Source organism: Bufo bufo, chromosome 5 (assembly GCF_905171765.1).
Source record: "Bufo bufo chromosome 5, aBufBuf1.1, whole genome shotgun sequence".
Classification (NCBI taxonomy): Eukaryota; Metazoa; Chordata; class Amphibia; order Anura; family Bufonidae; genus Bufo; species Bufo bufo.
The window spans coordinates 166648897-166672412 of NC_053393.1; the positions used below are offsets into that span (position 1 = coordinate 166648897).

The 23516-nt window shown below is 43.6% G+C and overlaps 1 protein-coding gene across 1 annotated transcript in view; it reads right to left on the reverse strand.

The window, feature by feature from the left end:
- Positions 1-20851: 20851 nt before the first annotated feature.
- The window catches only part of DLGAP1 (DLG associated protein 1), a 322787-nt gene continuing 320122 nt past the window's right edge, over positions 20852-23516 (reverse strand). Inside the window, exon 10 of the mRNA XM_040432120.1 lies at positions 20852-21067. Within this exon, the coding sequence (XP_040288054.1) occupies positions 20852-21067 (216 nt within the window). The remainder of the gene's footprint in view (positions 21068-23516) is intronic.

The window sequence follows — 23516 nt, forward strand, 5'->3', positions numbered from 1 at the left end:
CTGAAGCTATGAAGAGGCCCGCGCCTCTTCGTAACTTCGAGGGATCCTCTGCCAGCTATGGGGCTTTATTAAGGCTGGCATCTAAAATTCCAGTCTTAATGAATGTGCCCCAATGTCCTTAGTGCCTGGGTACTTTTGAGGTTCAGCACATGTAGTGCTTACCAAGCATCTAGCTACGTTTCGGGGGTTCGCCGCCTTTGTTAAGCATACATATGGACTTTATATGATTATATGTGCTTTTAACTATGAGTCATTTATGTATGCACGATAATACCAAGTATGGGCACTTTCACACTTGTGTTAGAGGATTCCGGCAGGCAGTTCCGTTGCCGGAACTGTCTGCCGGATCTGGAAATCCGTATGAAAACGGATAACATTTGTTTCCGGATGCGGATCCGGCTGACAAATGCATTAATATACCGGATCCGTCTCTCTGGTGTCATCCGGAAAAACTGATCCAGTATTATTATTTTTTGCATTTTTAAAGGTCTGCGCATGCGCAGACCGGGAAACCGGATCCGTTTTTCCGGAAAACTGGGTACCAGATCCGGCATTAGTGTTAAGGCTGGCCGCAGGCTAGCCTGGATTTGTGGGAGGGGCCGGTACCTGTCTTAAGCAGTCTGGCTCTCCCAGGCAGCACGTCGGCATTCGGACGTCTGCTACTTCCGGGTGTGACGTCATCAGCAAGTGTCCTGCACGAGTCGGATCTCAGAGAAGCCGGGTGTACCTTTCCCTTCAGTCTGCAAGCTGTTCAGGTCGTTTTCCAAGATAACTGGTTTGTTTGGGGAGCGTAGCAACGTGGAGGAGGGTAGGAGGGTGTGTAGAGAGGGGGAAGTGTGCCAGAGGATCGCTTCTCCTCACTGCATTCAGGCACATGCAATTCAAGTTTTGGCACCAATGGGCAGCATTGTCACATAGTTGGAGCTCATTGCCTGTTCAGCACTCTCAGCATAACCTGTATCTAAGTTCATACAGGGGCTGCGAGTCATCTGGGCTCAGCAGGTTAAACTCTGGCAGCTGGGTCCTGGTGCCATTACTGAGTTGATTACTTACAAGGTTGCTGCTTGTGCACATGTTTGACACTCATCACATACACTACATACATACCTTAGACACATAGTTCGCACATCAGGCAGTTTGACAAAAAAAAAAAAAGGGTACAAGTGGATTGTTAAATAAAGTTTAAAAAAAAAAAAAAAAAAGAGTGGGTTGTTCAAATAAAGAAAAAAAAAAAAAAAGGGTACAAGTGGATTGTTAAATAAAGTAAAAAAAAAAAAAAAAAAAGAGTGGGTTGTTCAAATAAAGAAAAAAAAAAAAAAAGATAATTTTTTTTGGGATAAAAAAAAAATAAAATTTATCCACCAAGCTTCATCCATACACCTCTAGCATAGGTACATCCGCCAATACAGCTACACGCTCGCACGACATACACACCCCGTTTCATCTCGTAGACTAGTGTCATACGTCATACGGTCTGTTTTCCACAAATCCTATACTTACATACATCACCTACCACGTCTGTAGGTTCTTTAGCCCGCAGTATTCGTTTTTAATTAATCTGCCACGTCACAGATTCGCACAAACTCGGGCTCGCTTCATACGTCAGTGGAAACGACTATCATACTCCCTGTCAGCCTCGAAGGCTTTTCGTTCAATCGTTTCACGCTGCTGGGGAGGGAAGGGGAGGGGCTTAGATTCCGTCATCTTGTTTGTCAGCTTACGGGCAGCAGGTCGTAGGGTTAACAGGTTGTTGTTTTTTTTTTTTCTCTTCTCTTTTTCTTTCTTCGTTTTTTTTTTTGTGGTGTTTGTTGTGTTGTTTGCAGTGGTCTACGCCATCTGCAACTTCAGCCAGTGCAGGCTCCTGCATGTCTGTGCCACATGTTTTAGGGCACATCCGGTCACGGTCTGCACATTGAAGCCGGCGTGACTGAGCCGGGTGAATGTGGAGGCACTAGACCAGCTGCTGCGGCTTCATCCGGTTCAGCCGTTCCGTACATTCCTGGTGGAAGGGTTTTCACGGGGGTTTCACACTAGGCTCATCACCTTGCCCCAGCAGACTCATGAATGCCCCAACTTGCAGTCGGCTTCTAAACATGCTGGTCTGGTGGATTCACTCTTGGCAATTGAGCTGGACAAGGGTTTCATCATTGTCCTTTCCAGTCCCCTCCTTTCTGCACTTGGAGGGTGAGCCCGGTGGGGGTGGTGCAGGGAAAATTCTCAGTGGGTGGAACGGCATTTCCATGTTTATTCCGAGGGCCACTTCTGATTCTCCACACGTATTTTCAGACGCGGCTGCCTCGGTAGGTTTCGCGGCCATATTTGGCTCACATTGGTTCGCCGGCTCATGGCCCACACACGTGCTACAGTTGCCGGGGTTTTCTCAGATGTCGGCATTGTTCGAGATCTATCCTATCGTAGCAGCTGCTATAGTCTGGGGGCATAGGTGGTCGGGTCACACGGTGGATTTCCACACTGACAACATGGCGACCGCAGAGATCATTAACAAGGGCAGATCTAAATCGTTACTCATCATGTCTTTCATGCGTAGATTGACCTGGATAGCTCTGGAACAGGGGTTTCATTTTCATGCCCTGTTTTTGGACGGGGTCAGCAACGTTGCAGCTGATGCTTTATCTCGTTTTGATTTTTCTCGCTTTTTCTTACAGAACCCAGAAGCAGACTCAGTGGTCACCCCGGTACCGGACTGGCGGCTGCTGGTCTTGGATTAGACTCTCTGATGGTGGTCGCCAGTTCACTCATTACCAAGTCTTTGTCGGCCAGTACGTTGCGGTCGTACCGCCGAGCGTGGGTGGTTTTTTCGAACTTTAAGTTGGCATATCCTAGAGGTGACACAGGTCAGGTCAAGTATATGGTGGCTTTCGTGTCTTATTGTCATTCGGTATTGGCTTTATCCTACAACACCATTAGGCTATATTTGGCTGGGGTGCAGCATTTTTTGGCACTTCAAGAGCCAGACAGACCCTCTATATTTTCAGCTCACCCGATCAAGGCCATCCTCAGAGGCATTCAAAAAAGCCAGGTCACGGTCAAGTCGGTCCGTCGACCTATTAAGGGGGACACGTTTCGTAGCCTGTCGGAAGTTCTCACATTGTCACCATTCGGAGTCCTTCCCAGCCTGGTGATCAAGGCGGCGATGTACTTGGCGTTTTACGGGTTTTTAAGACCAGGTGAAGTGACACAGGCCAGACAAGGGGCGGTGGCTCTCCGCAAGGGAGATTTAGTCAGGATGGGCAGTAACTCATTCGCAGTTGCCTCACAACAAAACAAGGCAGGTAGGTCCCGGCCATGTAGTTAAGTTCTTCCAGACCACAAACGCATGGTGTCCAGTGACAGTCTTGGACAACCTCTTGCTGGCCCTTAGTCTTCACAGCCCCACCGACCCATTACTTCCATTCCCTGTTGGTCCACTGACGTCCAGCCAGTTCATCAAACATATTCGCATCCTGTTGACCAGTGTAGGATTGAATCCGGCTCAATTCTCGGGGCATTCTTTCCGCATCAGTGCGGCATCCGCAGCGTCCAAGCATGGAGTCCCTGTGCATATCATTAAACACTTGGGGCGCTGGCACTCGGGGTGCTTTGTACGGTATATCCCGGAGCCACAAGCGGAGCTGGTCCAAGCATTCAGTACATTGGCAGAGTAGCACCTCAGGCCAATCCTTCCCTCACTGGTGGGTTTTGCCCCCTTTTTCAGGCATACCGACCTAGTGAGGCCAAGGCACACCTCAGGCCAATTAGGTAGGGGGGTGGTGGTTGGGCATCTTCCACTCGTTTAGGTCCTGACCACAAGTGTTAAGGCTGGCTGCAGGCTAGCCTGGATTTGTGGGAGGGGCCGGTACCTGTCTTAAGCAGTCTGGCTCTCCCAGGCAGCACGTCGGCATTCGGACGTCCCCTGCCCACCCATTCCCATTCTTCATTCAGTCATTCAACCATCACATTCAGGGTATGCCCCCTTTTTCAGGCATACCGACCTAGTGAGGCCAAGGCACACCTCAGGCCAATTAGGTAGGGGGGTGGTGGTTGGGCATCTTCCACTCGTTTAGGTCCTGACCACAAATACATTTTAATGGAAATGAATGCTGGATCCGGCATTCCTGCAAGTGTTCCGGAAATAACGTAAGAGGGACTGAAGTGAAGACATCCTGATGCATACTGAACGGAATGCTTTCCATTCAGAATGCATTAGGATAAAACTGAAGCGTTTTTTTCTGGTATTGAGCCCCTAGGACGGAACTCAATACCGGAAAACTTTAACGCTAGTGTGAAAGTACCCTATTTTGGATAAAGAAATATAAAGAAGAAGGTTAGCTGCTTATGTGTTATGACACTGATACTGAATCCTTACTTATAGCTGTAAGGATGGAGTATCATTTTGTGGATGGTGGATGAGTGAGTTATTAGCTTCCCACCTACTGGCAGTAGCAGTACCCTGTATTTCCCATGTCACTTATGGTCTCAAAGGTGTTGCCCTAGATTTAATCTCAACACCTATCCACAGGATAGGTGATAAACGTCTTATCAGTGGTGGTCTGCTGGGACCCCCACTGATCTTGAGAATGATGGATGAAGTCAGTTTGTGAATGAGATATTAACTTTTTGGATATCCTTGTAGACACGTTCAGGCATAACTTTGTATGGTGGATTTTAATTGTTTATTATAAAGTGTGCATTGTGTTCCTTAAACTGGGCTATCCTCCATTACTGTTGTAAACCTCATTGGATTCAAGTAAAGCCCATGCAATCGATTTTCATGATTGGCATTACCAATGAAATTTGCATTTTCTACCTGGCAATCCACAGCACTTTTCTAGCATTAATTTGCTGTAGCCATTAGCAAGGCTCACAGCGGTGACTGAACCGGGCACTGCCGCTTCTAAACATTGCATAGGTGGTCAGGCCTGTACATACCCTTCCCCCGGTGTCGCTGCAGAGGACAAGCAATGTTTCCATGGACCAAAGTCAAGTTTACTGCATTTCACTAGACAAGGGAAGGTGGCTTAGTAGGAGGGGGACATGGCTTAAATGAGACAATTTGTGCCAAAATGTTGCCAAAATTTGGCATAAATTAAGCCAACTAATAGGTGGTGGAGCATTAGGCCCCTTGCAGACGAGCGAGTGTATCGCTGCGGTCTCGGAGCAAGACACTGAGCCAGCACTGCCGGGGTCACATAGCATTATATTGATTTTTTCACACAAGCATGGCGGATTGGCTCTGGATGCGTTCAGGGTGCGTTTAGTGAAACTCGCACCATTTTGCAAGCAAGTTCAGTCAGTTTTGTCTGCGATTGCGTTCAGTTTTTTCCGCGCGGGCGCAATGCGTTTTGATGCGTTTTTCATGCGCGTGAGAAAAAACTAAAGGTTTACAAACAACATCTCTTAGCAACCATCAGTGAAAAACTCATCGCATCCGCACTCGCTTCCGGATGCAATGGATTTTTCACTGAAGCCCCATTCACTTCTATGGGGCCAGGGCTGCATGAAAAACGCTGAATATAGAACATGCTGCTAATTTCACGCAACGCAGAACTGATGCGTGAAAAAAAACGCTCATGTACACAGGCACATTGAAATTAATGGGTCAGGATTCAGTGCGGGTGCTATGTGTTCACATCACGCATTGCACCCGCGCAGAAAACTTGCTCGTGTGAAAGGGGCCTTAGGGCTGTTTTACACGAGCGGAGGCCGTGCGTGTCATCCGCAGCGTGAATGAGAGCCAAGCCCCGCTCCGGACAGCAGAGACACGGAGCATTAACATGATTAATAATGCTCCGTGTCTCTCTGTGACCTTTTTACTACAAAATCACGGTGACAACTTTATCTCACTGTGATTTTGTAGTAAAAAGACCACAGAGAGACATGGAGCATTATTAATCATGTTAATGCTCCGTGTCTCTGCTGTCCGGAGCGGGGCTTGGCTCTCATTCACGCTGCGGATGACACGCACGGGATCCTCTCGTGTGAAACAGCCCTTAGAGTTCTGGAATGTATTAGATGACACTGACATAATGCTGTCAGTGTTATCCACTGCATTCCAGAACTCTAAGGCCTCTTTCACACGGGCGTTGCTGAAAAATGCGCGGGTGCGTTGCGGGAACACCCGCGATTTTTCCGCGCGAGTGCAATACATTGTAATGCGTTTTGCACTCACGTGAGAAAAATTGTGCGTGTTTGGTACCCAAACCCGAACTTCTTCACAGAAGTTCGGGCTTGGGATCGGTGTTCTGTGGATTGTATTATTTTCCCTTATAACATGGTTATAAGGGAAAATAATAGCATTCTGAATACAGAATGAAAAGTAAAATAGCACTGGAGGGGTTAAAAAAAATAAAAAATAATTTAACTCACCTTAATCCACTTGATAGCGCGGCCGGCATCTGCTTCTGTATTCTTTTCTTTAGGACCTGGCTAAAGGACCTTCGATGACGTCACTCCGGTCATCACATGGTACGTCACATGATCTTTAACCATGGTGAATCACCATGGTAAAAGATCATGTGACGTACCATGTGATGACCGGAGTGACGTCATCCCAGGTCCTTAAACTATAGTTAATGCTCTCCACAGGTCCTATACAGTAAAAGAGTCAGACGGAGATGCCGGCTACGCGAGCAAGTGGATTAAGGTGAGCTAAATGATTTTTATTTTTTTTTAACCCCTCCAGCCCTGTTTTACTTAGCATTCTGTATTCAGAATGCTATTATTTTCCCTTATAACCATGTTATAAGGGAAAATAATAAGGTTCGGGTCTCCATCCCGATCGTCTCCTAGCAACCGTGCGTGAAAATCGCACCGCATCCGCACTTGCTTGCGGATGCTTGCGATTTTCACGCAACCCCATTCATTTCTATGGGGCCTGCGTTACGTGAAAAACGCACAAAGAGGAGCATGCTGCGATTTTCACGCAACGCAAAAGTGATGCGTGAAAATCACCGCTCGTGTGCACAGCCCCATAGAAATGAATGGGTCAGTATTCAGTGCGGGTGCAATGCGTTCACCTCCCGCATCGCATCCGTGCGGAATACTCGCTCGTGTGAAAGGGGCCTAAGGCCCTTTGCAGACGAGCGTGTCCGGATTACCTCATCCTCTTGTTCGCGCAGCCGGCATCATCTTCTTTCTTCTTCTTTCAGGACCTGCAAAAGGACCTTTGATGACGTAATCGCGCTCACCACGTGGTGAGCGTGGTGACGTCAGCGCAGGTCCTGCTGAATGAAGATAGAACATGTGGTGAGCGCGATTACCTCATCAAAGGTCCTTTTGCAGGTCCTGAAAGAAGAAGCAAGAAGACGATGCCGGCTGCGCGATCAATTGGATGAGTAAAGGTGAGTAAATTTTTTTTATTTTTTAACCCCTCAATTCACATTTTAGTAAGCATTCTGTATTAAGAATGCTATTATTTTCCCTCATAACCATGTTATAAGGGAAAATAATAAAATCTACAGAACACCGAACCCAAACCTGAACTTCAGTAAAGAAGTCCGGGTTCGGGTCTGGGTTCCACAATCAGTTTTTTCTCACTCGCGTGCAAAACGCATTGCATTCGCGTGGAAAAAACTGAGCAACGCAACACAATCGCAGTCAAAACTGACTGAAAATGCGTACGCACTCGCACGAATTTCCTTGATCACAGACGCAACGCATCCGGACCTAATCCGGACACGTTCGTCTGCAAGGGGCCTAAGGGTTACATAGCATCCTAAATCAATATAATGCTATGTGACCCTGGGAGTTCAGGCCGGGAGCTGCGCTGCGAGTCCGGAGCGTGTCACTCGCCTTAGACAAAGGTGTCTAACAAGATGCAGCAAATTTAATGTGAGCTACCGTGAGGAATTTGGTGTATCTATAGACTGCCTGGTCTAAGTCTACTCTATCTAATATTAAGTTGGTTTACAAATTCTCACCCAATGTTAGGCTAACTGCACATGGGTGTGGGTTTTCCCAAAAATTTTCATGCAGATTTTCATGTGGATTTTTACTGCATTTTCACACCAAATCTGCATGTATTACTTGCGGATTATTTTGTGCGGATTTTCCCCGACCATCTGCAATGCAATCTGTACTAAGAACCTGCAGAAACAACTGACATGCTGGGAGTTTCAAAATCCGCACGGCAGGTCAGTTTTCACACTAAAAATATATGCAACCTGTAGATGAGATTTGTCACATCTGATTCGCTTAGCTTGTACCGTATTATGCTGCGGGTTTTCTGCACGAAAATCCGTGATGAAAAGCTGTGCATAATTAACCTTAAGGTGTCAGAATTGCGTGAGATGATTGTAAGATGTGGCATATCATTCTAGAAAATGCACTTAGAAGGCAACGGACAAAATCAAATTGATATAGTTTCATAGTATAATTATCAAGACTTTAGGGGTCATCTATCAAATTGTTAAGTAGAACTGGTTTAGTTTCTCATAGCAACCAATCAGATTTCTCCTTTCATTTTTCAAAGGAGCTGTCCAAAATGAAAGGTGGAATTTGATTGGTTCTACTTCACACCAGTTTGATAAATGACCCCCCATACCTTCAACCTATGGCCTAGTTCTTGCACTATAGGGGCAGTGGCACAAATCTGGCACTGTTCAAAGAGTGTATATTTTAGAATTAAAATTCAAAAACAGTGTTCTGATTTTGTGAATTTGATGACAAAATGAACATCTTATGTGGCAAGAAAGGGAGCGGCACTCATAGGGTAATACGTTTTTAGCCAGTTGGTTAAAAAGGAAGATAGTTGGGCTCACCTTTTAGTGTTGTGCAAAAGTAGGCACAACACTAGTGTAGGTGTATGTTTGAACGGTGACAACCTGGAGGCACAGATTCCGCAGTACAGAATTGGAAAATGAGTGTGTCTGCTCTGAAATGCGTTGTTACCTATATCTAGCATCCTGTCCATTGTAAAATAACGTTAATGGCTATGACTGGACTTAGTCAGGAAAGCGACATATCCACTAAGTGTCAGTGAAAATGTGGACATCCCCTTTAAATGTTCAACAAACACCTTGAATGTGTAATGTACTATATCTTCTAACTTACCTGGTTACATTTAACATGTTCACGACAACCAAACAGAAACCAGGGCAAAGCATTTTTATTATTAGACCAAGTTTTTCTTTCAAGTAGCTCTTTACACTTTGTGAGGATCATTTTAGTCTACTTTCTAGTGAGGCTGGCATTGGTCCCAAGACCATGGGTTCTTCTGCCCACGCCAAATGCCTCCCCCTCCAAATCTTCCACTTGAGGTCCTGCTTGTTTTCCTGCATGGTATGCAGACTGAGCCTTTTCAGCCAACCTGATGCACATGGAGGCCTCACAAGATGCTAACGTCTCCCTGTGTAGGCTCATTTAGGAATTAGTTGCTCACTTATACCTCCCATATTAAAGGGGATTGTACATTGCTTCAGTCAGCAGTAGGATGCACAAGATTCCCTAACACTACCCTGCTTGCTAGACCAATTCATTGAGTAGATGGTTCAAGCTCCTGCCATTCAGAGCTCTGTGTAGCTCAAAGGCATAGTTCCTATATGTTCTTTCAGGTAAGATGTCCAGGGACAATTGCACTTTAGGGAGGCTATTAGGGCATCATGCTGATGCCTTATCCCCCTTAACACCCAGTAAGAGATACATCCATTGCAGGCAGGTTCCTAATCCCACAAAGTTGCAGATATATCCGTTACTGTAATCCATTGGGTACTGCCCAATGTATCCATAAGATCACAATGTTGGGTATCATGCGAGTGCTGCATCACCTTCAATGTTTATATAAACCCACTGACTTGTTCATGCAAGCAGCATAGGCCATAGCAAGGTTATAGTCCTGGAGAACCCCTTTAAATGAGAACCCAGAGGGACCTAGCAATGCACCATAATTAATCATATGTCAAGAAAATGACCAATATACTATACTTACTGTCTTGAAGTTGTACGGATCACTTTCACGTGACGCACTTCTTTGGAAAATCCTACACCCATCAATATCACGTCCTTTACCAGGTTTCTGGTCTAAGTCTATGGATGGGGATGTCATGGCACAATTTTGGTGCACACTGCCTCAATGTAAGCCACACTTCTTTTCGCTAAGCCATGACTCTTTCCTGCCAAGTCACGACCACTTGCCATAGGAGGTGCAAAAAGTGTCTAATGCTGGATTTACACAGCCAAATTTCGGGACGACTATTGGGAACGAACGTTTGTCTAAACACTCATTCCCGATAATCGGCCTGTGTACAGGGGCCGCAGACCACCCAGTGCTAGTTCATTGGGTCAAATGATCTGTTGTGTGGACACCTCAATCATCGTTTTTGGACAGCAGATTAAGCTGTGTAAACAGGACTCTGCTGCCCAGAAACTCTGTATGAGGACGAGCAATGGCCAAGGCTGACTGGCCATACACTCTATAGGGAAATTTCCAGGTAGGCCAATGCCAGGGGGACGCCTAAGCCTTCTTTACGGCTGCCAGCCGGGTACATCATGATCTGATCCTCTCAGCATTAATTAATTCTAGAAGCATCAGATACTTATACATCTGCCCTACCTCCACAGGATGGTGATACAACTGAATACTGTGGCTGGGGTAGCAGTATTTTGTGCTGCGTTGTGGTATTTGGAATCGATCGGGGTGCGCAGGGAGGCGGCGCATGCGCAGTGGACAAGTTGGCGCCTGCGCGAGACTACGGAGCAGAGATTACATGACGTCAGGGATAGTGGAGTGAATAAATTAAGTGGTAGGCGGTGCTGGGCTCCAGGAGATTGTGGGACAACCCCTTGGGCTCCTGACAGAGGTGATTTACATATGAATAAGATCGCTTTTTTTAAGAATATAAGGCACACAGAGCATAAACAGAGGGATCATTGTAAACACTGCATGAAGACGAATGGGCACATATAAATATCTACATATCGTTAATCCTGGTGACAGAATCCCTTTAATAAACACCTCAGCCATTTGAACCATGTTTAATGTCTGTGCCCTTTTAGTTCTTGTAAGTGTATATTGTTAATTGGCACTTCTTGTTCCATGAGATTGTTCTTTGGTATCAATATTTTATTAAAAACACCCACAACCATTACAATCAATGCATTACTAATTTTATTCCATTTCATCTTTTTTTTGCTTTTCTATATATTTTTCTTACATTATGGGAAACATTAATTTATTTACAATTTTTCAGTCCACGTACCAAACTTGGAAGGCTACTTGAGGAAAGTTCTAGTCCATAAAAGCATACAAATGCTCTTTCACATCTATAAAAATGCTTCCAGTTTTGAAAACTCTCATCTGAATAAACCAAACACTTTTTTTTTTTTTTTAAATCACAACTGGGAATGCAGATATGACATTCGTCAAATTCCAGGTATGGTTTTATTTTATGCAATCAAATACAAAAGAGAAGAAAAAAAAAAAAAGAACAAAAATACAATTTTAAATATAATTCCGAGGTGCACGTTGAAACATTGACAATACAGGTAAAATAAAGTATAATATAAATAAATCATTTTCCATTGAAATATTAAAAATGTCATTTTTATTCATCAACATTCATTACAAAAAAAGTCCAGAGTTTTATGGCAACATCTGCAAAAAATATAATGCTCAGTTTTTAAACAGCTCTCAATACAACTCAAATCACCAATTGGTATGTATATATTGTACTATATTTGTCTATAATGGTATGTGAATGTGACTTCGATTTGTAATGAGAATATTTCAAAGACTCTTTGGTGGGATACTGGGTATGAGTTAGGGTTTATGCAAACACGTTGGGGATATTGGCATTGATTCAGAGTGCTGTTTCACAATTGCATATGAAAATTTTATTGAGCAATGCAGCGCTTGAGAAAGTGGAGTAGGAGGCCGATCTCAGCAGTATAGAGGAACAGGGCACTTACTGTCTTGGACTGCAGTTTTGCACCTCCAAAATAACCCATCAATGTCATTTGCACTTAATGTGTGAAAACATATAGATAGGTCAAAAGTAGTGTAAAAGTATACATATGACATCTAGAGTATCCACCGTGCGCAAGAATAATAGATGTATTGCCTTGTACTTTTTGTACTGAAAAGCAACACCTAACAAACTGCAGGCAATCTGATTGGAATGAGTTGCATATCTCTGAAAACAGGGTAAGGCAATATCAATAGAGGAACAGATTTGGAACCTGCTGTAAGAACGCCCCCCAAAAAAAACCTTAAATTTATGGCAAATTTGAGAGTACATGAGTTTCACCCGCAAAGCCGTTTGAAAAAGGTTGAAATCACTGTAAAATACTTCTGCTTATTTGGCAGATACATCACTACTTCATGGGCTGGAAAAAAAATGTGAACAAGGGTCCATTCACATGACCGGGTACCGCACATGGCCGGCCCTATGATAGAAATGCCTATTCTTCTCCTTGATTGCGGGCAAGAATAGGACATGCAGGGCTGCACAAGGGAACTACAGATGCGGGCAGCACATTTTAAAAAATTGTGGAACGGATGCGGACCCAGAATTACGGTCGTGTGAATGGACCCTAAGGCTCAGCTGCAATTTTTGGGGGGAAAAAACTTTTTTTTCCTCTTAAACCATACAATTCAATTATTCTATATTTTGAGCATACAGTAGTCTAATCAATTGAGCCAGCGAATAGCTCATGCATGGCAGGGCTTCCGAATGAATGGCTGTGCGTCATGAACGCTGGATCGGCCCAATAATAGCTGATTAATAGAGGTGTAAGATGGGCTTTTCTACACCAAGTATCTAACATACAATCCTGAAATATCAGCCTTTTTCCTTTCCAAATGTTTGTAGTGTGTAAAAACATGATATATTTTGCAACTTCAAACTCTATTTACTCTACCTATGGGAAGATTTCCCTATGAATGAAAATGCCAGGTTCAAAGAGGAATGGTGGGAAAAAAATAAATCACCCCATTTTAAGACAACTTTTTGCCAAATGGCCGTTAGGATTTGGGTTCTCCAAGCATGAGGAGGAGCTGTCCAATCAAATGCATATTTCCAAAGGGAACATAGAAAATACTCCTCATTTCTGTTACTGCTTTGTGCAGTTTTCATCATTTTAACTGGATGTTCTTCAAATAGACCAATGTTTTTGCCGATCAGGGGACGGTAGCGTTTCAGAGATATATGCCAGAATCGCACCATGATCATCTGACAGTGGCGGCTGAACATCAGTCATTTATAGTGCACACGGCTGGTCAAGGAATGATAGGACTGTCTTGTTTGGGGTTTTTCTAATGTTTGGGCATGGGCACATATGCCAGATCAATCTAATTCAAACTAAAAAGGAGAAATTAGTACAGCTCCACATCTGCGCCATTAGGTGGTGAGTTAATGGATGCTCAACCGTAGGCAAACAATTTTATCTCCCAACAAAAAGAATTTTACCATTTTTAATATACAATCTCAGTAAATTTGTGGCAGCCAATACACATCATTTGTCATATTCTTGTACTGTTCCTTCTCTGCTCAACTTTAATGATGCTTAAAGGGGTTTTCTCATAAAAAATATTCTACATTGTCTAAACCAGCACCTGGATTTTAATTTTTTATTGCGTGTAATTAGAAATTTAGCATAGCCACACAGTTATTCAATACGGCGCCACCTGCTGTTTGTTCTTTTCCTTATTTTTCTGTCCACCTCAGTAACATTGCTAAGGTGGACGCCCATGCTCAGTTCCATCCTTCATTGTCACCAGCCATATCTACTGTTAGAAGCTGTGACAGTTACAGGGGGAGAGCTACAGCAGAAATGACATGTTCCTTTTGCAGTGAAAGGGCAAGAGCTTCTGCAGAAAGGACACAACCACTTAGCTGCCAGCCTGGATAGACTCTAGAAGAACAATAGGAACAATGAATGGGGAGATCTCTGGATCCATGTGAGGTGCAGGGCTGGTTCTAGCTTTGTTAGAAAGAGATTGTCGTGTACTATTATTTTCATTTTTTTACATTAATTATGAGATAACCCCTTTCATGAACATAAGCAAAAATCAAGTAGCAAAAAGACTTTGTGTTTCACAGCTTTTCATTTTGGTTATCTTTGGCTGATCATTTAGCGCGTTACCCATTGCCACCAATAACAGTGCAGCTTTCATTTTTCAAGAGCAGTGTAACAAAATTAAAGGGGTTGTCCCATCTTGGACATTGGGGGCATATCGCTAGGATCGCACCTATTCTTTGAATGAAGACTGCAAAGTGATGGAGGGCACACCGTGGCTGCCCTCCATTAATTTCTATGAGAGTGCCAAAAATAGCCGAGTAGTGGCTTGGCTGTTTCTGTAAGCCCCGTAGGAGTGAAAGGAACGGTGTCCGACTTCATTTTAATGGGACTTCTGAAAAACTCCCATAGAAATGAACGGAGGGCGGTTGGGAAGGCACGGTGCGCCTTCCATCACTTCATGGGCTCCGTTCTAGAGGTGATACCCGCATAACCTAGCCATATTCCCCCAATGTCCAAGATGGAACAACCGCTTTAGAGCTGAACTGTAATTGGTTTCTGAGGACAAGAGGGTCAGATTTTGTATTTGTGAATGAAGGTCACTGTATTACAAAAACACACAGGCCTCATTTATACAAAACTGACCTTGTTTCCTGTCACAACCAATCACAGCATAGCTTACATTTTCCAGATCAGTTTAAAAAAATTAAAGCAGCACTCGGGTTGCTATGGGTAACAAGATCTGCTGCTCAGTTAGTTTTCATAAATTAGTGACTGGTCTCAATACAACCTATGGGGGAGATTTATCAAACTGGTGTAAAGTAGAACTGGCTTAGTTGCCCATAGCAACCAATCAGATTCCACCTTTCATTTTTCCAGAGGAGCTCTGAAAAATGAAAGGCGGAAGCTGATTGATTGCTATGGGCAACTAAGCCAGTTCTACTTTACACCAGTTTGATAAATCTCCGCCTATATGATTAAAATAAAATTCCAACCTTAAGGGGGTTCTCGAGGCTCCAGGTGAAAATCCTCCTGCGTGCTGACCTGTGGAGGGAAGCTAGTCCACTCTATCCTGTCATGCTGCTGATTTCGCCATTTCCATGTAACCATTAGGACTGGATGCAGGCCTTTCCATTCAGAGCCCAATGTCTTCCTGAGTCTTCCTGTTCACTTGAATTTACAGTATACAGCTGAACAGGAAGACTAAGGGCTCTTTCACACCTGCGTTCTTGTCTTCTGGCATAGAGTTCCGTCGTCGGGGCTCTATGCCGGAAGAATCCTGATCAGGATTATCCTAATGCATTCTGAATACAGAGAAATCCGTTCAGGATGCATCAGGATGTCTTCAGTTCCGGAACGGAACGTTTTTTGGCCGGAGAAAATACCGCAGCATGCTGCGCTTTTTGCTCCGGCCAAAAATCCGGAACACTTGCCGCAAGGCCGGATCCGGAATTAATGCCCATTGAAAGGCATTGATCCGGATCCGGCCTTAAGCTAAACGTCGTTTCGGCGCATTGCCGGAGCCGACATTTATCTTTTTCAGAATGGTTACCATGGCTGCCGGGACGCTAAAGTCCTGGCAGCCATGGTAAAGTGTAGCGGGGAGCGGGGGAGCAGTGTACTTACCGTCCGTGCGGCTCCCCGAGCGCTCCAGAGTGACGTCAGGGCGCCCCAAGCGCATGGATCATGTGATCACATTGGACACGTCATCCATGCGCATGGGGCGCTCTGACGTCACTCTGGAGCGCCCCGGGAGCCGCACGGACTGTAAGTATACCGCTCCCCCGCTCCCCGCTCCTACTATGGCAACCAGGACTTTAATAGCGTCCTGGGTGCCATAGTAACACTGAAAGCATTTTGAAGACGGTTCCGTCTTCAAATGCTTTCAGTACACTTGCGTTTTTCCGGATCCGGAGTGTAATTCCGGCAAGTGGAGTGCATGCCGGATCCGGACAACGCAAGTGTGAAAGAGGCCTAAGGCTACTTTCACACTAGCGTTTTTCTTTTCCGGCATAGAGTTCCGTCACAGGGGCTCTATACCGGAAGAGAACTGATCAGTTTTATCCCCATGCATTCTGAATGGAGAGTAATCCGTTCAGGATGCATCAGGATGTCTTCAGTTTAGTCATTTTGACTGATCAGGCAAAAGAGAAAACCGTAGCATGCTACGGTTATATCTCCGGCGAAAAAAACTGAAGACTTGCCTGAATGCTGGCATGCGCAGACTGAAAAAAAGGTGAAAAAAATAAATGCCGGATCCGTTTTGCCGGATGACACCGGAAAGACGGATCCGGCATTTCAATGCATTTTTTCGACTGATCAGGCATTTTTAAAGGGCTTCTGTCACCCAACTAAACTCATTATATTTTTTTTTGTTTACTTATAATCCCTATCCTGCGATATATCTATACATTATGTTATTAATCATTTTCGTTCAGTAGATGTGTCAAAAAACGTACTTTTATAATATGCTAATTACCTGTCTACCAGCAAGTATGGCGTCCACTTGCTGGTAGCAGCCGCAAAAAACCGCCCCCTCCTCCTGTTGATTGACAGGGCCAGCCGCGATCTCCTCCTCCGACTGGCCCTGTCAGCGCAGGCGCTCTGAGATAAGGAGGCTCGCCTCCTCAGCACTCCCTCAGTGCGCCTGCGCCGATGACGTCTTCTCTTTCGGTGACGTCATCGGCGCAGACGCACTGAGGGAGTGCTGAGGAGGCGAGCCTCCTTATCTCAGAGCGCATGCGCCGAATCAACACAGGCGCGCGATTTTTGAAATGCTGACAGGGCCAGTCGGAGGAGGAGATCGCGGCTGGCCCTGTCAATCAACAGGAGGAGGGGGCGTTTTTTTGCGGCTGCTACCAGCAAGTGGACGCCCTACTTGCTGGTAGACAGGTAATTAGCATATTATAAAAGTACGTTTTTTGACATATCTACTGAACGAAAATGATTAATAACATAATGTGTAGATATATAGGGATTATAAGTACACAACAAAAAACTGCTTGCCGGATCTCTCTGCCGCAAGTGTGAAAGTAGCCTAAGGAACACATGTGATCAGAAGAGCCTGCATCCAGTCACCCAGTCCTGATGGTCACAGGTCAGCGGAATCGGCAGCACGGCACAGGGTTTGGAACTGTGCAAACTATCTTTCCTCCATCGGTCAGCGCACAGGAGGATTTAGAGCTCGGAGAACCCCTTTAATGTGACCTATTTATACATCTAGGAGTTTTATCATTTCCATATGCAAGTGAAGCTGTAGATAGAATCTCCAGTTGTAGACACTGCTATGCATTTCTATATGTCATATTGTTACAGGTACTATTCCTTATATATACGTATAATATCTAAATGTTTTAAGGTTGTATATCATCGTAGTAAGTAGGTGATATACAGAGTAGCATTATAAAGTGTATCAATGCAATTTAAAAGCTTTTTATTCTTAAAGGTCCATCTTATAGTGATATATAGGTTTATGCCTAGGGAATCTGTACATAAACTGATTCATGTCTGGTCATCTATAATGATGCCATGGATCAAGCATCTTATTTCTATATTGTTATTTTTACTTGTGCATTATATGTAGGTTTCATTATAAATTATAAACGCATGGGACCTTATTCATGGATTAATACTAGCTACTCACATTCTAGTACGATGCTATATTTGAAAGCAAACTCTGATGATGATCACAGCGTGGTTTTTTTCTCCTGAGCTCCTGTTCTCTCACCATATTAAGGTAAAGTGCATCATTAGATATATATATATATATATTTAATACATTATCTATTACTGGACTACTGTAGACACAGGCACCTAGCAAAATATGTACAAAAATAGAACAAAAACAGTTTAAAAAAATATTCAAAAAGTTGAATAAAACAATAATGTAATGTCTCTTTTGTCATTTCTTTTTTTGAAGTTATTTTATTTGATGAACTAAACACTAATGTCCTATGATGCCTTAATGCATGCTGATGGAAGCAATGGTTTTATGCAGTATATTGGTAGTATGGCTATGCTAACACATTCAGGATTTTTTCTGTGCGGAAAATTGCGCAAATGTTAAAGGCCGCAGTGCAGTCATTATTCCATGTGGATTTATTCCACGGCAGGTGAATGAGGTATGAAATAGCCCATTTACTTCCATTGGATTGGCGCATAATCCATGCCTAAATCCTCATCAAATTCCTGCACGTGTGAACATAGCCTATATCTAAATATATTGAAGAGGGAGCATTTTCTAAAAGCTGTCACAATAGTCAGCAATATCATTGCTTTCCCACTGGTTCAGGCCTTTGATTTAATCTTCCTTCCTTAAAGGGGTTGTGCCAAGTTTTTAAGTTACCCCCTATTCACAGGATGTGGGATAACAAGCAGATTGCTGGGGGTCTGACTGCTGGGATCCCCAAAATCTACGGCGCTCCTGGAGAGAATGAATGGAGCAGCAGTGCGCATGCACGAATGGGGGAACATGACACCCTTTCTTGTGATCAGTGGTGGTCCCAGCAGTCGGACCCCCAGAGATCGGTGTGTGGATAGGGGATAACTTAAAAACTTGCCACAACCCCTTTAAGGGCCCATCCACATGACCATATTTTTCTGTCTGCATCCGTTCCGCAATTATGCAGATCGTATTGCAAACCCATTCATTTCAATGGGGCCACAAAAGATGCGGTGCTGTCCGCATCCGTACTTCTGTTCCGTGGCCCCACGGAAAATGTAGTACATGTCCTATTCTTGCCTGTATTTGTGGACAAGAATAGGCATTTCTATCATGGAGAAGGATGTTCTGTTCTGCGGGAGGCACATGGCCGGTATCCATGTTTTGCAGATCCACAATTTGCGGTCCGCAAAAATGGATACGGTCGTGTGACTAAGCCCTAAGAATAAGTGTAAATGTCTTGTTTTCTAGATACTGTAGCTGCACGATATTTCCAAGGCAGTTTGTTGTCTATAGCATTCCCTAGAAATCACTGGAGGTCTTCTAGTGATATGACCTCCTCCTACTACTAATATAAAAGGTTGCCCTACAGTTAGAAATGACTCAGATTGTCCTGCAAATACAATGTTCAGTGTATGGAAGCCTTTCCCATGCCCCTGCTTCTGATGAAATAGCAACGTGAAATTCTCTGCACCCATCCAGAATGCCTTAGAACAAGCACTATGCTCTCTAGTAACTTGTGAGGTGGACTGGTCCAGACCAGCTCACCTGCAAAGGAAGGATCTGGCACCTGCCCGGTTATGTCTATTATTGCCAGGTTTCTAGAGGACAATGAGATTTGATCTCCATGTAGCAGCTGCTGCAGAGCCGAGCCATGGCCAAGATGTGACTGCAGGGCAGCCAAAAGCCTGAACTCCATGCTATTTACAAATAAAAAAAAGGCATTAAAAGGAGCCTGTCAGCAGTTTTATTGATACAAAACTACTGTCAGACCTAGGTAGGGGTCAGGAACTGAGGCATACCTCTGCCCTTGCTTTTAGTAAATATGGTCCTGAAACAATCAAGTTAGAAACCCGCTAGCCCTGCTGCCACAGGTGCACTGGTAGAGTGCAGAAAGGCCGCGGTGCTTCAGGCTTAGCGTATGAGCTGCTCCACAGCCCCTCCCCTCTGCTGCGAGTCATTTCTGATTGGACGGTACAGTTGTCACTCACAATTGAGGGGAGGGGCTGTGCAGCCTGAAGCACCGACCACCTGTAGAATTCTAAGTTCATTGTTTCAGCACTACATTTACTAAAAGCAAGGATAGAGTATCACCTCCTATCCCCAGTCCCTACCCATGTCTGTCATCAGTTTTTTATCCACAAAACTACTGATAGACTCCCTTTAACTGCCTAATGCTCCCTTTAAGTTGTCTAAAACCATGTAGCCATTAGCAATCAACAATTTTTTTGCACGGTGCATGGACTTGGGGTTTTTGAGCGCACCGTAGCCACATCTTGACCGTAACTGGGCCACTACCTGTGACCTCCCCCTTAAAAAAACGTATCTATATGAAGGGACATCTGATCTTACTCAAGGGGATCAGAATAATGGTTGGAAACCGCTTTAAAGGGCAAAACTGAACCGCAACCAATTGCTCTACGATGAACACAAATTTTGGTCTTCAATCTAACCCTCCGTATTATTGCCTTCCCTCAGAATCTGAACACTGGATCATATTTAATGACTCTGTATACATCTTTTTCTTTTGTGAACAAATCTAAGTGTAATAGCATAAGCATGTGTCATAGTGTATCATTCAGGCAAGTGTGAAAGTCCTATAGTGTGAACAGATCTGTGCCCTGCCCGCCTGTCCCTTGGAAGTACAACTATTCTCCTCTGTCACCTGTTGCCTTTGGGGAGAGGTGCGTCTGTGGCCTACAATAAAGTGCTCCATCTGCTCTCCACAGAAAAGAAGTTGGGAATTTGAGCCCATGCTTTTCACATTTAGAATAGGAAGACATCAGAGTCCACAGTACTGTATACCCTACAATTTTCTATTGCTGTACACTAGATTACAGACTACTGTAGCTCTAGACAAAAGGAAAATAAAACAGGGCACAATAAAGAATTCTATACAAAGGAGTTATTCTTCCTTTATTTTAGGTATGTAAAATAAAAGAAGGTCCAGTTGAAATGACTTGTGTGTATAGCTCGTCATAATGGTAAATGAATGAGAGGGGGAGATGCAGGATCTCAGAGAACTGACCGCTTACAGCACAATCTGGAAAAAGGGACTTCATGACAACTAGGTGAAAATGAAGTAAAAGAGAGAGTATAGAAAGAGAAGAAAAATACAAAATAACATATACACATGATTGTGTTTCCAAACCCGACTAGAGGATTATTATATATGTAACTTTGTGTCATAAATATATATAGATATATAATATCCCCCCAGTGATGCTTGTGATGGCTTCATAGCCTGGTTTGAGCCTCTGGGATGTAGATCTCAATGCTATCCGCACTCTCGGTAGCTGAATTCTGTCGGACAGACGCAGCACGCTTTGCAGACATCAGCCGCTTCCGGGCCTCATGCCGCTGTCTCTCTGTGCTTTCCAGAGATCTGTCCCGGACCAGTGGGGCCTGACCTTTCGATGGCTTCTTTGGCACGGGAGGAGGGACCCTTCTCTCCTGATTAAAGCAGAAGGTTCATAGCATTATACAGATTCTCCATACAAGCTATGAAATCTTTTCTCTCTGTATGTGCTTAATAAATGGATTAAAGCATTGGGTACAATTATCAGTCAAACGACACATCACTCCAATCAAAAAATAAAACGTACAATAATACTTGTAATGTATACACATCTTATACCTAAAGCGGTTGACCATGTTCTAGCTTCGAAAATGGCACAGAAAATCAACAAAGCCTATATTGGTAGTCATCTTACAAGCACGTTCTTCAACAGTAGCCAAAAAGTGGCCAACCCCTTTAATGGGTTCTAATCTTTTTCAAAAAGTAACTTTTTGTAATTTTAGCAACATTTTCTGTCCACTGTTTTTCATTCATGGCTTCGGAATTCTACACTCCCCTTTAATAATGTTTCATCTTTATTTGTTTTATATAAACTTTACAATAAACGTAATCATAATGCATGAATTATTTAAGAACATGAGACTTGAGGCTGCATACGTGTAGTCATGTTTTATTGAATTGAGATGCAGACCATGTCGGCCATGGCTACTGCAATGTGAGCACCACTGAACATAATACAAAAAGAGGGGCCATAAAACATTATTTAATGCTAGTATTGAGCTCTAGACTTTGTGTTCCATGAAGACTTACATCTAGTCCTTTTAGTTTCTGTTCATAGCACTCACTGTGTGTAAAATATTATGGCTGGCTAAAAGCATTCCTACATACAGTACTTACTCAATGATAACGATATAGCATGTCTTGTTTCACGACTTGTGAAAACTACTGCAAGCAGTCAAAGGGATGTCCCACCTGGACAACCCTGTCTTAAGGTGCCCATACACATTAGACTGTAGTTGGTGATAATAGACAATCTCAACCATGACATTCGTCAAGTGAAAATTTACAATGAACAAGGCTTTTAGGGAACAGATGAGAGACTGCCGTTGTCTGGAAAGAAGTCGGCCATGTTAGAATTTTTCTTCCAATAGTGGGATGATGGATCTTTTGTTTTTAAGAATGTTCCTGAAAAGCTCATTAGTCCATATCCCAATGTTATTGAAAATGTATGGCCAGTATGAGCAACTGTAATGCCAATTTAGACGATTCACCACCAGATGATTGCTTTTTCAACAGTTGTTAAGCCATCAACCTACTTCTATCTAATGCGTATGGTAACCTAGAAAGCGTTCCTCACCTCCAGTCCTCAGGGCCCACCTGCAGGTCAAGTTTTCAGGATTTCCTTAGTATTGGGCAGGTGATATAATTAGTGTCAATGCATCAGGACTTACCACAGGTATTCTTTCTATGGGATATTCTCAAATCATGATGAGCAGGTAGGCCCTAAGGAATGGAGTTGAGGAACACTGACCAAGAAAACAGAAACCATGACAAATAACTAATTACGAAGAGTCTGATCTGATCAGTAGTCACTGCAGAAGAAATGTAGTACAACACATGCCAATTCAAATGAATGAGTGACCATGTCATACACGTTCAAGTCTGCCAGAATGAGAGAGATGAACATTTTCCATATAAGGAGGTGGTAGAAGAAACATATGAATTACATGGTCAACTATCCATACACATTACTTGATTTCTTGATGGGCAATATACAATTGTGTGATTAGTTTTAGTTTATGGTATTAAAGGGTCATTGAGTTTTCAAAAAACTTTTGATATATCATAGAGAGATATCAGAAGTTTTGATCTGTGGAGGTCTGAGTGCCGAGTCCTCTAGCGATTCCTAGAATGAGATAAACTAAGTGCTCTCCCCCTTCAGAGGACGGAATGAAAACGGGCCCATAGACTTCTGAGCCTGAATCCTGCAGCGAGAAGAGAGCACATGATATGCAAGTGCTTCTCTCTCCTCATTCTAGTGAGGGTCTCAGCACTCAGATACCAACTGATCAAAACTTTTGATACGTCTCTATGACTTCAATAGTTTTTCGTCAATGGTTTTTTGAAAATTTAGTGATCCTTTAAATATTGTAGTAGACAGCACTTTATAACTGTAGTAAATATTATAAGGGCTATTGTTGGTCGAACTAGCCCCTACCAGCTCACAATTTATTGTGCATGGGAAATTATCGACTATCCCCAGACAGGCAATGTTGGGGGAGATGGGCGCGTTGAATTTAAACACCTGATTTTTTTGTTTTTTCGGGAAGTGTCTGGCAGCTGCTTTCTTCTCTCTCCCCATTGAAAACACATACAAGCTCAGCCAAGCCGAGCAGGTATGAGAGTCAGGAAAGATAGCTATCAGTCAAAAGAGTTTTCGCCAACAGCTATTGGAGTGTATGGGCACCTTTAGAAGACCATTTCCTATAGGCACATTAACAGGAAACACAGCATTTATCGTAAATACATCAAAAAACTTTATTTTATATACAGTTAGTTGGAGGTAACCGATTACTAATACTTCATTTTGTCACACATCTCAGC